We start from the raw sequence: 17,067 nt of genomic DNA, 5'->3' as shown, positions 1-17,067 counted from the left end.
GCAGGACCAACCATGGGCTTACCAGGAGCATGGGGTGTTTTAGGTTTAGTTGGGTTATTCTGTGCTTAGTTAATATTAGTGTGTGTTTTTGTGTTCCCCCTATTGTGTGTAAATGGTTTGGCCAAATCATTATAAAAGCTACCCTCATGTGTCTTTGTAATTAGGTCAGTTTGTGAGTTAAGTTGTGTCTCACTTTGTTTGTTTAAGTTTCTGGAAATTACTTTTTGTAGAGTTATATTTAGTTGACCTCTTTTATGGGCCTGCTAAAAGTGTTTTTGAATTTTGTCATTTTTGAACTTTCTTTGAGGGTTAAAATAAAGAAAACCCTTTTTGAAGATGTTTCTTTGCCTGTGTCCTCTATGCCTTGGCTGCTTGTTCCCTCACTCCTGTCTACCATCTGACCTATTTGGGTAGAGATGCCCGGCCACCACACCGACTCTTTTGCTCTGGCCCCGCATTTTGAAACGCCCTGGTGGCCTTCATGCAAACGTGACAAAAACTCTGCTCTCATTTGAGGTGGTATCACAAGTCTCTCCCCTTTCATAAGAAGACCATGAACTACATTGAAGTCCATTCTGTATTACCAGTACCCCCTTAACTTTTTTTTTTTTTTTTTTTTTACCTGTCCCGTTTGGTTCTTTTGCCATCAGAATTATTGTCTAAAGGCGAAGAAAGATGCCCAACGGATTTACTTTTTACTAAATTGACCATCCCAGCCTTGCCGTAATGGTCTATTTGATTCACCTTTATTGTTTATTTTATTTTCACTTGCTGAATACGGGACAGACTTGACTGGGGGAAGGAAAGGGGAGAAAGAAAGAGGGAAAGAAAAACAGCGGGGAAGAGGGACGGGGAAAATATGTATATGTATATATATATATATATATATATATATATATACATATACATATATATATGTATAGATACACATATATGTATATACATATGTGTTGTTGTGTATACATATATATATGTATATGTATATATGTATGTGTGTGTATATACGTGTGTGTGTATATACGTATACATATGTATACACACACACACACACACACACACACACACACACACACAGTGCTCAGACCTCCTCACTGGAGAAACTAAACAGGCACTGGCACAACATAGAAGAGCCACGTTGACAGGACATCACTCAGCTGTACATCTGCATCTAAAGGATAAAGGTCACTCTTTCGAGGATGCCACACATTTTGGACCAAGAAGACAGACAGTTTGAAAGAGGAGTGAAAGACGCCATTTATGTTCACTGTGAACAACCATCTTTGAACTTTGGATGTGGTTTAAAACACCAACTGTCTGCCACCTACAATTGCAGTCTTGAGATCCCTTTCCAGATGCTTCACCCCCCACTCAAATCTTGCATCAGGTGATATCTAGGTCACATGATAAGGTGAGGCAAGGTCTCAAATGATTCCCCTGAAACCTCTGCTGATAATAGCCCAAGACTTCTTTTACATGTTGGCTCATGTGTTGCACATTGTGGGTCAACTCCCACTAGGGTTTAAATGCCTGGGACACTCCATCATTTGGTTTTTAGAGCTGAAGAAGCTTCTTAGATGAGAGGTGAAATGTCATATGATAACACAAGAGTTATGTGATTAAGAGTGTTTCCCCCTGCACTGCCAAAATCAGATCACAGGGGAGGAGCTGAAAGTGTGGCCAGTTAGCATGCTGCTTCTACCCGGCAGCCCTGTCTGTTGCTGCCACAAAAAACGGATATAAGAAATAAGGCAAAAAAATTAATTAACCCGCTGTTGAAAACGGCTTGTAAAATATTCAGTGTGTCACTGTACGTTTTAAGCTTATGAGCGGAATAGTAATCCAGGTATAATAGCGGTTAACACAACTAAGCTTCCCGGGAGCAGCAACAGCTGCACTCGCTGCCTTGGATGGTCCGTCAGTGGCTGGGAGGAGGTGTTAACACGTACGGCGAAGCTGAAGGTGTGGGAAACCTCCCCCGATCATTGCTGCAACTTTGGTTCTGATGGTCCGGGGAACAGTCGCTTATTTTTATTTCAGTTTTATCAATAATAATAATCTTACCGAAAATGTCCGAAAATGTGGCGAATCTGACACTTAAACGTGGAGCTTGTTGTGACAGGTCGTACCGTTAACAAACTTCAGACAGCGTGAAAACCGGTTAATCTGGAACACCGGAAGTTCCGACTGTTTTTTTTTCCTTTAAATTGCGACCATTCCTCTCAGTAGCTTGACGAAGTCACTACATTTGCCTTCCTTAGCTGTCAGCTAGCCGTGCGAACAAACCCAGAGAAATACGTTCGGGTACAGACTGAGGTAGTGCTGTTGTTTCTGTCTGTCTGTGTCAAACACAGCCTGTCTGTCTTTGCATGGTCTGAAACTCGCTAATGAATGACTGAGGCGAAGTTTGCTAACTTACAGCTAGCAGCAAGTTGAACAGCGTCGTACAGCTGGTCTCTGTGTTATATTGTGAGCGTGTTGTTGTTGTTGTTATTACAACTATTACCTACAACGACCAGTGGAAGACAATATAGCGTTTTATGCTGTAACAAAGATGATGATTATGCATGTAAATGGAAATTACTAGTCACCATGTCATTGCGCCGTACATAACTGACAGTTTTGTTCTGATTTGATTGAAGTCTGTCATAAAACTAAAGCCCGGTGTGATCCGAGTATGTGGAGGAAGTATTTTCTCTGAAGGCTCACGGTTAGAAATGTGCACTAATCAAGCTTTAGGTCAAGTCAGCCGCCAGACCTCCCTGACGACCTCTGCTCATGTCAGTGTTGTCAAATCTCGCGAGAGGAGCTAGAGTTGAGAAGTCACATGAAGTATATTTGTTTATGTTCTTATATCTGCTCAATTTCAAATGGCAGTACAAGCAGCCTGGGGAAATATCACTTTATGAAGAGAAATGTGATACATTTGATGAGTGTAGTGTAACGGGAGATCTGCATCAACCTTCAGATTACTTGGCAGCTCTGTTCTGTCACATCTTAAATGTACTCTGTTGGACTGAGATCTGGGCCCTATTCCAGGAAGAAGGTAGCTAAAAATGAGTCTGTTAACTGTGAGGTGACGGCTGACAGACTATGTGAACGTAACATGCTCGCTGGCAGATTTTCTTCCTGACTTATCCCTTCCTGCTGTCCTGAACCAGCTCTCTGACACTCTTTCCTCATTCATAAAGTCACTGCCAAAGTGCACAGCAGAGTTTGCTATTTTATTATATCTGGTTTGCTTTTTTTGTACTTAACATAACTGCTTTTAAAATAACTCACTCATCAATATATATGGACAGAGACTTTTTTATTGCTAAGAATAAAATGTTTTATCTCCATCTTTCTAACTCTGCCTCAGTAGATGATAATGCTTATGTCAGCCTGTCAGCCAGTTTTCCTGCAGTCATCATTCATGCTGTAATCAGTCACACTGATTGAGAAAAGGTCTGTCACATTAGGGAACTTGCACATGTTTGGGTGAAGATTAGGCTGAAGTTATTTTAAGACTTAAATGGGATGAAATGTGTTTCAAAGCGAGTTGTTAAATGCAGGATGCATTCTCAGCTGTTTATGTTGAATTTATTCACAAGTTAACATTCAGCCATTAAATGCTGGCAGAGTCTGAACCTCAATGTATTTTCCACTGAAAATATCCTAAATCAGTCACACACAATATAATAACCAGAATTAAAAGGTTTGAGCAGACATGGTTAGCTGTCTGTATATTCAAGGAGAAAGTAAAATAGGAATAAAAAAACAGAATTAGGAGTGTTGGCAAAGCAGCTATGTAAATGGTGCTGAGCCTGCAGCTGTTCAACCTTCCAATGTTATTAGACCAAACGTTTGATAATGGTCAGCCAATGGAGTTAACAACTTTTACACCCTTTATCATCATGTTGGCCAAGTGGTTAGCAAACAGAAACCTTTCTATTATGATGCTACATCACTAAAGCTCATTTACTTGCTAATGCTAGCTTTTTTCCATACCAAGCACTAGTCATAACTGATCTCAGGACAGTGAAAGCAGACCCACTGGCAGCTTGTTGCGCAGGTTGCTCCCCCATCACTTTACTGTCATAGACCAGTGGTTCATCCATAATGTACATGCACAGACCACCAGAAAAACACTGCTGGCCTCTGAGCTTACTGAGCCCCAGCCATTATCACTGTGAGAAACACACGCTTTTAAAACAGATGCAAACTACTGTTTCCTGTGAAATTTGAAGTTTCCTTTGTCTTCATTTATCCTTATTGGTACATTGGACATTCTAGCACTTCCTGCCTTGCTTGTCCTGACAGAACACGACTGACTCAAAGGGAATCAGTGTTCGTAGAGCGACTCGTTTAACCTTTTTGGGGGGAGGTACATTGCTCAGTTGTCAAACAAAGATGTATTAGCATCTGCCTTTTTTTGTTATTTTCTGTTCTTAACAATCCTACAGGAAGTAAGCACTTTCAGAATAAAGTATGTCCTTCTCTTTGTAGATGCCAGGGGCTGGTCCATGGGTGTGAGCCGACTGGATGTATTCTACCGAAGGCTGCTCCTCACCAAACTCTTTATTGGGGGATGGGGGAAGCCTGAAGACCTCAAGAGGTATGAAGCATCTTGTCGTGGCCCTTTCACGTAGGACGGGGCATGCACTGCGCTCTGAAACCCAGTGTTTTCTATACTTGCACTATACAATAACGGTTTCACGCCTGCATTTAGCAAAGTGCAGCGCAAGTGTCCTGTAGGGGAGTACTACAGTTGTGCTAAATTCAACCACACAGTGAAGCCAACTGCAGAAGAAAAGTTGATTCTTTGTGATATCTTGGGTGGAATAGATACCCACTTTACTCTGCTTCTGATTTCTCAGACTTTTTGTCTGATTTAGTACTCGGGTCAGATGAAAGCATTCTTGTAATGTCCATCTAGATGGACATTACAAGATTTAAAGTTACAATAATGGATTACACAGCATTTGGGAATACATTAGATTACAGTATGTTTTGAAAAGTGTTATAACTACATTTAAGGACATAATTCCTCCTCTGTTATGCTCTTCAGTACCGTGCACCACACAGTACCCAAACCCTACTCCCACATAGGTTGATTATCTTGTTAATAGATGTACATCCTCACTGTGTACGACTCTGGATATGCTGACCCAAAAACAAAACCTCAACTCACAAGTACTTGACTCTCTTATATCTTAAACACACATCGTAAAGCAACTGACTCATTGAGAGGAAATGGTGTCTTACTAATTTAGAAGATCTTCATTTAGCCTGGAAAAAGAGTTTGTTGCTGTACAAACGGCCCTCTGCACAGCTAGGGCATTTTTCAACCCTGAGTTTCTCTGCAGTACTGTAGCTGATGACCAGTTAATGCTTTACAGACACACAGCTGCTCTTTCAACACTGTTGGAAATAAAAAGGAAGGATTGGCCTATAATTAGCTAAGAGAGCTGGGAGGAGTAATGGACAGTTTAATTACTACTACCTTAAAGGTTTGTACGTAGCCCATCAGTGGCATAGACTGATCATATTTAAGACTGAAGCATTAATTAATGGTAGTGCTTATTTGGGCAGCTTTGAAGGAATTGAATCTAATAGACTTGATGGTTTGGATGAAGTTGACTCTGGATCAGTCAGTGTCAGTCCTATGTAAGGCAGCTGGGGTTGGTTTAATGTTCTTCAATCAGTGATGAACAGGAAGGTGTCTTAGCTTTATCAACAGCTTTTTTTTTAAATTATTCGTTTATAGTTATTTTTATATTGTTCTAGGCTAAATGATCTTCTAAATTAGTGAGACCCCCCAAGAGGGTCATGGACCCCCTCTTGATCCTAATCACACGAGCCAAGGCGTGAAAACGGGTGTGGGTCACAATCAGCCAGGGTTTCGGGTGAGGTCATTGTGAAACCTAGCGCCACCCTATCATGTGATTTCCTAGAGCTAGTGGTGGTCAAGCTGCCGTCGCCCACACTTCATCAGGTGGTAACCTCCAGCTTCTAGTGGAGCAGTTCGGGGCTGAGAATCAGCACGTCCTCAGCTGCAAACTGATGTGTCTGTTTGTTTTGTAGAATCTTTGAGTTTCGAAAGATCATTGGAGACAGAGAGAAGTGCAAGTCTCTGGTTCCTAAGGACTATCCTGTTTATATAAACAAGGTACATCATTTATTTCCTCTCTTTTCCTTCTTGTGCTTTTTTGTTTTTGTATTATTAGTTATTATTTGCGTGTTTGTGTGCAGACAGAGGAGCTTGCTGACTGTCATGTCCAAGAGGGCTTCTTTATCTCTCCTCTGGAGCATTTGGTTCCTGGGATCCTGCCACAAGAGGCTATAAAGGCCAGGTACAAGATGTGATATTGTTTGCCACTGCAATGAAAGAGAGCAAGGAGACAGAGAATAGCAGCAGAATGGGTTGTGTCAGAGTTGGATGCGGTGCTTTGTCCAGAGGGCCGAATGGATGCTGGTTCAGGGTCTTAGAAACGTACAGACGGGGTTTTTAAAATAAAGTTATTCAGTTATTGTTTAAACTTGAAACATTCATTGAATATCTTTTTTTTAAACAATATTTTCTGTTATAGTTACAGGAAAATAAGCTCAGAGAGCGGCAGATGTATGCAATGACCAGCTAGAGAAAGACGAGATAAAAATGACACAACACAATGTTCAGTTTCATTTTCCTTCTTCTCTCCGGCATTTTTACCCTCAAACTTCTTGAACTGGTGAAACACATACCCTCTGTCACTTCTGAGGTTTTGCATATCAGCACATGGTTAAAAACATCTTGTTCTTACCAGTTTTTCAAATCAGGTAAATACAACCTCAGATGTGCAGAAATTACAGCGTCATTATTTATTTAACAAAAATGAAGTACCTCAGCATCCGCTGATCCTGCTGTGTAATGTTACCCAGCCATCCACTTCATGGCTCCATTTTGTTATAATACCACTAACAGCTGACTGTGAAATCTATGGCAGCGACTCGTTACACAGGTGACGTCCTGTCATGGTGCTTTGGTGGAAATCACCGAGCTCCTGAGAGCGACCCATTCTTGTTTGTAGCAGCAGTAGATGGACTGCTTCTTATCTAGTCCTTATCTACTCTACCTGAGCACTTGAGGCGCTCTATAGGGGCAGGTTCCCAGACAGAGATTAAAGCTAGTCCTAGATTTAAACAGCCTTTTAATGCAGACTAACAGGAATCTGCTTCCTCAGTCACGGAATAAAACAGTGCCAGACTAAGCCTATTCCTGACCAAACTAAGCTTGTTTACTGGAGGAAGATCAGAACTAGTCCAGGCATAAACTGAAGTTACAATAAAACCTCCCAGCAGGCAGGTTTAACTTCAGATGCTGAGGAATACAGGAATCCCAAGAACTGGTTTTCCATTAATGTCCAAGGTGTATGCACTCCCAGTTACAGTTTTCAAATATTGTTTCATGTAAAGGTGTCACTCATGGTTCCTGGATTTTAACTCATCACTGTGTGCTCAGTTTGAAAGAGGAGATGATCATTATTGTTGCTTGGTGACAGTGGGTATGCTCAGAGATTTGTTTACACCACACTGAATGATACCTGAGCAAAGGTGCTACAGCCATATGCACACTAGGAGTCTAGTGGAGCACACGTGTGCTGTTTGGAAGAGTCGTTTTCAGAATACACTTCGATTCACACCAAGAAGCTGCTGCATTATCATTAATGCAGCAGCTGTTCTTCATAACTGCCTGAACAGCATGGATGCCCAGGCCCTCCAATAGTAGAAGATGTACCTTCACTTCCAACAAACCACAGATGAGGACTGACAGAGGAACGTTTGCATTGAGCCACTTTAAGTAGCAACGTTTGACTAGCACTGGTGTTTTAAATGTTCTTAACTCCTATACAAACAGTAAGGGTGTTTCTGCAATTTGACTTAATTTCCACTGAATAAATAAAGATATAGTTTAATGTGCCATGTTCTGTTGTCCATCTGAGGTTGTATTTGCTGAATTTGGAGCTAGCCCATGAATTGTTAGGGCTGAAATGTAAGCTGTGTTTGTGTTGAAAATGTTTGAAGAGGATTTACTTATGCTGCCTGTAACCTGCGGGTCTCATCGTTTGTGTTGTTCCAGGTTCCAGTTTATAGTTCCTAAGAGATGGCAGAAGAACAGACCAGTATGTATCCACTTAGCTGGGACTGGAGACCATGTAAGACTCTTACCATTATTTTAATATGAATGTGCTCCCAGGCATCCGCCACAGAACTTATAATACTGAAACAAGTACTTATAATACCAAACCAAAAACATGAAACAATGTAAGTCCAAAGAGTCGCGCTGACAGATTTCTGTCACAGCAGCTTTTTCTTTATCCGGTAGAAAAACAGTCGTAGTTGTAACTTCTTTACACTGACAGAAGGGGAGTTTGACTGGTCCGGACCATTTAAGATCAAAGTGGGCCGTATGTGGCCCCCGAGTGAGGTTGACACCCCTGGAGTAAAGGCCTGAGCACTGAAAATCTTGTTTTCCTTTGTAATAGCAACGAACAGTGTTCACTTCCCTCCCACAATCATGTAAAAACAAAGCACATGGATATAAAGCAAGTAGCTATTTATCACCAAGTATATCGTCCATCATCAGGCTGTAGGACAGAGTCCCAAACACAGAGTGTAACCTGTAATGTTTAAATGTGCTATAATGTTCAGCAGCTCTCAGAGTGCACCGAGCAGTGAAAGAAATTATTTATATGAGATGATCAAATCACAAAATTAATATTTTCTGCAGCAAGACCAACTCACACGTCTTTATTTGCAGCAGCACTGTTATATATTTTTGTGTTTTTTACAGTTCTCTATCCCGTGTGCTTTGATAATGTCACTAGGTGGAGTAGGCAGCGCTCACTGGATCCATTTTTGTGTAAAAGAAGACTCAATGAGGGGTCAAAACTCCCTTCATGTGAATGCACACAGAGGAAGGAAGCCCTGTGTCAGCTGACACAAAGAAACCCAGGTTATATCGTAGTGAATCCCCGTGGTTCTAAAATTAGGTGATCCAAACCTCACGTGGCATTTTATGGTTGAGTGGGTGAAAAACTATGTAGGTTTTAACAGTTTGTTAGTCTGGAGCATTAAGGTGTCTATTAACGCAGTGCCAAGGAGGAAAGACCCAGCAGCCATCTGCCTCCACCAATTACAGCGGGCACAAAGGTGGAGGGTGATGATCTGTGTCTGCATCGATACACGGACCCTGGGGACCACGCACTCCTCTGTATACCACAACATTAACTGAAATGTGAGGCTGTGTGTCCAGCAGCTGAAGCCTGGCCACAGCTGGGTCATGCAGCAGAACAATGATCCCAAGCACAGAAGCAAGTCTATAACAGACCAGCTGAAATGACCCCGTCACAGTCCAGACCTCAAATCAACTCAAGTACTCTGACTTATAAAGAAGAGTGTAGTGTTTAGTGCTGCTGTTCATTTGAGGTTGTATCTACATAATATTAGAAGCTGTTAGGGACCAGATGATTCCTCAGACCTAAAACTTGTACTGTGTTTTTGACATTACTGCAAGAAATCCTCAGAAGTTGAACAGCAGACGTGGTTCAAGGTCCAGATTTACTGTGGAAGTAGAGAAACGCGTTAGACAAGAAGATTTAATATATAAATGGTGTCAAAGTCTGTGGTTAACACTGGAAACTGACCCCAACAATCTGTAGGATCCAGGAAATGTCACGGTGATGATGACCTTTGTAATGCTGTTTCTATCCTTGTGTTTCTATAACCTGTAGTTTTTCTGGCGTCGGCGGACCCTGATGGCTCGGCCCATGATCAAAGAGGCAGGAATGGCTTCGTTACTTCTGGAGAACCCTTATTATATCCTTCTGTTGTCTTTAACAACAACATCGTTTGTTGTTAACTTTCTTTCAGAGTAACTCATGACAAACACTGTTTATATCAGCTGTGTGTGTACAAACCAATATGATGGGCCGTCACTGCTGCTGATGAAACAAGCACATGACAAACATGCTGTGGAAAGTTTGAATTCTGTCCTGTAATAACTTGTTTGTAAACAGTGTGTGCACTACGAGCCACATTCACCTGTTCAGACACATATTCATAGAGCACTTCTGTTACGTACACGTCCACACTTGAGTGGATGCATCGATTCATTATCCTGCCCGAGGACGCTTGTAGATCAGAGGAGCTGGGACTCGATCCAGGGACCTGATTAGAAGACAGCTGTGTCACATTGTTGTTTTTATTTAACGTCTACTACCAACGTTCCTTGACTGATGCTGCACATGGCTATCGGAAACCCAGAGACCAACTGTAAGTTGACTTGATTGATTAAAACCAGTTTGGTTGTTGGTTTGGAAAATTTAGTTGATTTAAAAAAATAGCTGTTTAACTTTGTGATATAACAAAGCCAAAGATATTCTCATTTAGTTTTCATGTTTGCAACAAGAAGGAGAAAAGAGGCAGAAACGTGAGAAATGAAACGTCTTCGATGTTTCCAAATCAGATTTATGGGCTTATTCAAACACTGGTTGGGTTTATTTACATTTGAGAAAGTTGGATTTAATATTTTAAATGCACCACTAAGGCTGTCGTTTCAATATTCAGTATTGTTTGTTTGTAAACGGTGATTCATTTGACAGAGCGAGACTTGTGTGAAACACACTGAGCTGTTGGATGTTGTTATAAATGGACTACACAGCTCGGTTTTTCTTCAAAGTTCAAATGAATGTATTGTAAATTGAATATAGATATCATTTGAGTGTTTTAGACGATCCAGTCTAAAAAATGTGTCGGACCTGTTTGTGATGGGCGGGGCTTTGATCCTGGAATCAACAGTACTGCTTCGCTGGCTGGAGAGAGAAGGATACTGGCCTCTGGGAATGACTGGCATCTCTATGGGAGGATATGTAAGTCAACGAAACATTTTGCTTATTCAATAAACAGTTAATGTTGTCAAATAACATTTTACCACTAAATGTTTCGTTATCTATCTTGTTATACGACAGAGCAGCATCTTAGGCTACGTTCACACTGCAGGTCTTAATGCTCAAATCCGATTTTATTCACACGACAAATAAAATGCGACAGCAAACGCGCTCTAGTGTGAACTCTCAAAGCGGCCCGCAGGCACAAAAGAAGACGTCACACACAGCGCGCTCTGTTTAGACCCAGACCAAACAGTATTGTTTGACTGATGGATGGCCAGGAAGCGTTCGCGATGTCTTCTCCGGCGCTGATAATTGGCGTCTGTCTTGTGTCAGTGACGTAAAAGACGGATTTAATGCGACATGACCGTTCACACAGCAGTTGCTTTCTAAAACATCGGATATGTATCGGATTCAGGACCACATACGAAAGTGACCCAGATCGGATTTGAAAATATCGGATTTGTGCCGTTCACACTGTCATACCATGATCGGATACGGGTCGCATAGGGGCGAGAAAATCGGATTTGATGCGCTTTTCGCCTGCAGTGTGAACGTAGCCTTAGTTTCATTTAGGGAAAGAGACTTACAAGTCCAATGTTATCTCTCTCTAAAGTGTGTCACTTGTGTGCGTTTGTATCCAGATGGCGTCCCTGGCAGTGACCAACTGGCCCAAACCCATCCCTCTAATTCCCTGTTTGTCCTGGTCCACAGCCTCCAGTGTGTTCACCACGGTAAGGAGCAGTTCTACCTGCTGTAGATCTATAAGGACACATTCACTTATTATTCCTATCATACTGTTTCTGCTATGCAGAGCTGATGTTACTGATCCAATACTTGGGTTAAATTCATGGTTCAGAGTCTGGATGCAGCTGAAACTGGGAGTCAAATGTTTTCAATCTATCAAAATCAGATAAGACTGTATAATACTGAGTCTGGTTAATCTGACATTTATTGATCTTTCAAGAGTTTATTTGTGGTGAAGACTTTAAAGTTGTATGTTTATCTGCATTTTGATCTTTTCTTGAGCAGGAGGAACAGTTAATGACTAAAATTGATTTTATTGTTTGAGAAATCTAAGAAAACACACGTCAGGTTTTATGTGAGAATGTTGATGAGTGGAAGACTCAACAATGAAAAGGTGCGTGTGTGCATGTGCGTGTGTGTGTGCGTGTGCCTGTGTGTGTGCCTGTGTGTGTGTGTGTGTGTGTGTGTGTGTGTGTGTGTGTGTGTGTGTAGGGTGTGCTGAGTAAAGCAGTGAACTGGACACAGCTGGAGAAGCAATACGCCATTAATTCACGGTATGAAGAGGAGATCATCAAGCTGCTGGAGTATTGTGGGGTATGTGTTCCTGCAGTTTCACAGGAGTACAGAATATTACTCAAATTACTTTCACAACTGTATGAGTCAATATGAGTACAACTGTGTGCTTGTTGTTTTTTGGTGTTTGGTCTTGTGTCATACGTGTAACCATACATGACTACACTACATCTTTTGGTGCGTGTCCACTTCTGGTAGGCTGATTCCTTTAAGATGGGTCCCAAACTTCTAACGAAAGTGGAAGAGCATTTCTACGACCTGTCTAAAGACCACAAACTGTCAGTGAGCCAGTACACCAGAGTGGACGGAGGCAGCGACTGTGGTGGGGCCAGAGATGGAGCAGAGCATCTGTTATCGCTGGGGAACAGTGTTGGAGCAAACTTTGAAACTCTGCCAGCGTGAGTGTTCGATAACTAAACCTGCTGAATGTGTTGGAATATTTGGAGTTATAACATTTGCATTTTGTCCAGTTATTAGTCGGCATTGCTTCTTTTTCTTTTTTAAATGACTTCTCCAGTTCAGTCACAGGAGGCTCCACGCTGACAGAGGGGGAGAGCCAGCATACATGCTGGGCAGCTCGCTGGTCTGTTTCATGGCTAAGAAAGTGAGGCTGACCGTGAATCACAAAAAAAGATGACATATTTTTCACTCCTTTGCAAGGACTTTGAATTGATTTGTTAAACCAGGGGAAGATGCTGTCTTTTAAGACTTGCTACTGATTTGAAAGAACGATGCTGTAGAACATCTGGTTGAGCATCTGTTGCATGTTTCAGAGTCACAAAGTATCAAGTCATTAAAAATAATCAAGTGAATGGCTCAAACAGCACACAGTAATATGCAATTTTCCATCAGTACAAACCTTTTTGGCTACAGTATCAACAAACATGGACGTCCAGTATCGTGCAAAAGTCTTGAGCCATTTCCATTTTCCTATTTTGCAAGGAAAATGTGAAAAAGGTGCCGAAATGTGAAATGCATTAACTTAATAGTATACAGTGCACTATAGTATATAGTGCACAGTGGGGAAAATAATAACTTGATCAGGTGTGAGAAGCTTCTGTAGGCAGGTTGCACAGCCACAAACATTTGACCGAAGGATGCAATGAATTTATGAAAGTGATATCAATAATGCAATCAGAATAAGCAAGTCTTATCCCTAATGAGAATGTTTCATTACTAAGGGACATAAACCAGTTTTTACATGGTCATTTTTTCTGTCTCGTTAGAGCTCTTAGTGGATATAACACACACGGGAGAAAGACGGATCCTGCCGAATGTTGTCGGCCATCTTTACACAAAGAATCTATAAGTTTCATGAAGGGAGTGATGGATGAGTGTACACACATGGCCAACTTCTCTGGTGAGTGCTGCAGTGAATGATTACAGCTCTGCTTAAAGAAGAACAAGCGAAGAATCACAACACTTAATTCATCCCTGCGGTCAGAGTTGCTCCAACACATGAAGAACAGTAACTGGATAAACTGCGTTAAATAATACAACATATTACAAAGTTACCAAATATATATACAAGTAGCTCAATTATAAATATGTCAGTATATAACACAAATGCATATGGTTGTTGTCAGCAGCACATCACAGCCGTCAGAAATGGGTTTGACCAGTAAGGTTGCAGGTGGTGTCGCTTGTCCATCGGGATCGTTAGAGTTGGCGTGTGATGTGAGCACTTGACTTTTGGCGGTGATACTAAAGAGCTGATGCTGTGAGAAAGTGTTGGCTGCTGACGTTTGATGAATTGAAGGTCGCGTTGCTGACAAAGTCGTGATGTTCTTGGGTGAATGCAGCATGGTGATACTGGTTTGTTTGTTGCCATTAAAGTGTGGATACTGGAGCATGGCACAATGAGTGAGACAACTGACGCCAAAACAGAAAGATGGACAATGACACCACGAAGGCATTGGCTGGTAAAACTGAAACCATATAGAAGGAATACCAGCCAAGTGTGAAAAGAATTAAGAGACTCGCAACAAGCTCATGAAAAACGGTGTTCACCTCAGGTTAGAGAAACTCAGCACCGTATGTTTCGGACCTGTAGAGCCTTTGTTTAATCTGATTTTACACATGAAGTGGCAATTTTATGCTCACTGCTAAAGTAGAGACTTGTCCCACCTGTGTCCTCGTTCCTTGAGCCATATGTAGACATTTCCTTACAAGCTTTCCTTTTGTCTCTGTTACTTGGAACAGTACACAATCTCCAGCATGATTATTTTTACTTTTAATATTGTGTTCAAAGGATTATTGAATGTTTGATACTGAAGAGGACCACCTTCAAAAACTGTGATTTCCTTCTTAGGCATAGAAGATCAATTCTGCTGCTGAATGAACAACGCAGTGATTGTAATCATTCACCAGGATTATCATTGTGACGCTAGAACACTATGATTCATTAGGGAAATAGGATGACCTTCGTCCTGGCTTATACAAGAAGGTGTGAGGTGAGAGGATGCACTCAGATTGCACAGGTCATCATCAGCTCCTCCACCTGGCCTTTAATCAGACTGCAGAGGACACAGCTGATCTTCAGTAATGTTTAACAGCTCACTGTTCCTGCTGTGTCCACCACCCTCTTCTGGCAGATAAGATTTGCATGTGTTTTGCACAAAAGTGAAAGAAATGTTGTGACTGTAGATGTCCCTGTGTTTTCCCTCTCTGCTGCAGTTCCTGTAGATACCAGTCTCATCATTGTCGTCCAGGCCAAAGAGGATGCATATGTGCCCCGAACAGGAGTGGTCAGTCTGCAGGAGATCTGGCCAGGCTGTGAAGTCAGATATCTGAAAGGAGGACACATCAGTGCATACCTATTTAAACAGAATATATTCAGGTAAAGTTATAGTGTTGAAAATGATCAAAAAGGTGTTTTTTGTTAAGTTTCTATACTCACACAAAAACATGCTAAATCTGAGAATATTTCACTGGCAGACAATCCATATTCATGTCCTCTATTCTGTAAGCTCTAGTTTTGAAACGTTGCTGTTTTATAGCAGAAAGTTTACATTAGTAACAATACAATGAGCGTTATGGACCAGAGTGTCATTTATTGTGAATATGAATTTAGACTGGATGTTAATACCTGAATGATATCTCCACTGTACCAAATATGATGTAAAATTCAAAGAAAAATCTAGAAATTGTTCACAGAAGCCGAAGTTGTTTGTAGAAGTGTCACAGCTGCACGTCTGGACTGCTGCACTTCCTGATTCAGGCGTCGGACATATAGACAGATAACTCTGGCTGTGGATGGTTTAGCATGTCTGAGAATACTCGTTAAACTGTGGCTGTTGTCTGGTTAATCTGATGTTTGAGATGGGCCACTCTCACAGGATTTCACACATTTCACCATTTTTATGTATATGATTTGTTTTTCTGTCATGGAAACCTTCGCTTGTTAACATTACCTGTTTCATTTCCAGACAGGCCATATATGATGCCTTTGACAGATTCTGCGTGAAGTATCCTGACCTGCACTAGCCACTGGAGGCCAGACTGGACGTTTGCCTTCAAGACTCTAAGTGTGGCAGCTGAGATCTTTTCTTCTGAGGCACGACGTCTGACATTTACAGGGTAGCCTCAGAGAAGGTGGAGCTGAGCACAACTCTTCCTGTTTGTATAAGGGTGTATGATCTAGGTGTGCAACAAACCTCACTGTGCATAACTGAAACTGTAGCAGTTTAAAATGTTGTTACGTGTTGGCTGTGAAAGAAACATCCAGGTCTCTAGTTTCAGTTTGATAACTGCTGGTAATCATTAATAGCACTGTGTGTTTTCCAGTTTTTATTGGTCCTGTATCACCAGGCTGCAAGTGTCCTGCTGTATTCCACTTGTCTTCCTTATCTGACACAACCTTGGATGTGATACTCGAGCCCGAGCCATTCCATGTGAAATCACAGAAAGGTTCCTCAGAATTGGCCAGTTTATGTTGGACTAACTTTAGCATATTTGATGAAGCCATGAAAAATTCTTACTGTAAATTGTTACAATTGTACAAGTCCCTGAAATTCTTAGGAGTTGGTTGAAATCTGGCGCTTCTCGTAATTTTGATGCTCATGCTTAAATTTTCGATGATCACATGAACTTTTCAGGGCTGAAAGAAACATTGAGTACGAGATGTGGGATAAAACACTGGGGGGACGCCGCTCGATCATTTTTCCCTGGAATGTTGTCCTGATGTCACATGAATAAAATTGAAAGAAGGCTGAAGTAAATGTTAAATTACAACAAAGGTCAAGTATGATGGTAACCCAAAAAGAATTTAATAAAAGTTGAACAAACGTTGTTGTTCTGTGTCCACTGTGACTGGTGCACTTTGAGGTTAACTGGCTTCACTGTGTTTGCTGTGCTGCTGACACACGTGTAAAATGGAAACAAATAAATCTCCTTTCTGACAGTTTCAGCACATTTCTTCTTCTCTTAGCTGCTCCTATCTATATATTTCAGCACAGTGTTGAGGGACAGCACTGATGACGGCCTGTATTTTTGTAATAACAGTGTGGACTACAGCAGGACTCTATGATTGTCTGTTATTAATATTATTGAGTCCACCTGTGAACTCTGATGTGGGAAAAAACGTAAGTTGGAAGAACATTGTTGTTCAGTATTTAACCACGTGGAAATCAAAGTGCGTGCATTATGACAGAACTGGACAATGAACAGGACACTGACAGAATGCTCCTTAGAGGCACAGACTGAAACTGAATGATGTCTCAGACCAACCTGAGCTATGAAAACAAAGATCGGGATCATTTGCTTTGAAATCAGCACATTTTTTGAACATTTCCTCTGATTTCAATGTCTGAAAAAGGACAAAGTGGGTGGAGGGACCATT

General features: G+C 41.3%; 1 protein-coding gene across 4 annotated transcripts; it reads left to right on the top strand.

Annotated features, from left to right (window-relative positions):
• Positions 1-1,106: 1,106 nt before the first annotated feature.
• Positions 1,107-16,629, top strand: abhd18 (abhydrolase domain containing 18). 4 transcript variants are annotated; one of them, XM_031737142.2, is made up of 14 exons: positions 1,107-1,959; positions 4,486-4,594; positions 6,064-6,148; positions 6,232-6,332; positions 8,099-8,174; positions 9,753-9,837; positions 10,266-10,293; positions 10,751-10,889; positions 11,552-11,641; positions 12,147-12,248; positions 12,426-12,625; positions 13,454-13,587; positions 14,904-15,066; positions 15,656-16,629. In XM_031737142.2, the coding sequence occupies exons 1-14, from the start codon at positions 1,908-1,910 to the stop codon at positions 15,711-15,713; spliced, it is 1,422 nt and encodes a 473-aa protein (XP_031593002.1). In that variant the 5' UTR covers positions 1,107-1,907; the 3' UTR covers positions 15,714-16,629. The 4 variants fall into 4 exon arrangements, 3 of the variants coding, with proteins under 3 accessions (XP_031593002.1, XP_031593003.1, XP_031593004.1); XM_031737143.2 differs by lacking the exon at positions 1,107-1,959 and adding an exon at positions 1,990-2,313; XM_031737144.2 differs by lacking the exon at positions 1,107-1,959 and adding an exon at positions 2,865-3,043.
• The last annotated feature ends 438 nt before the right edge of the window (positions 16,630-17,067 follow it).

This window comes from Oreochromis aureus, linkage group 2, assembly GCF_013358895.1.
Source record: "Oreochromis aureus strain Israel breed Guangdong linkage group 2, ZZ_aureus, whole genome shotgun sequence".
Lineage (NCBI taxonomy): Eukaryota > Metazoa > Chordata > Actinopteri > Cichliformes > Cichlidae > Oreochromis > Oreochromis aureus.
Note: the sequence above shows the minus strand (reverse complement) of the source record. Positions and strands in the feature narration are given on the sequence as shown.

Coding starts and splice junctions, on each gene's coding strand:
- abhd18 (XM_031737142.2), top strand. CDS start 1,908: ATGGTCCGTCAGTGGCTGGGAGGAGGTGTTAACACGTACGGCGAAGCT. Junction 13,588..14,903: donor ACACATGGCCAACTTCTCTG/GTGAGTGCTGCA, acceptor TCTCTGCTGCAG/TTCCTGTAGATACCAGTCTC. Junction 15,067..15,655: donor TTTAAACAGAATATATTCAG/GTAAAGTTATAG, acceptor TTTCATTTCCAG/ACAGGCCATATATGATGCCT.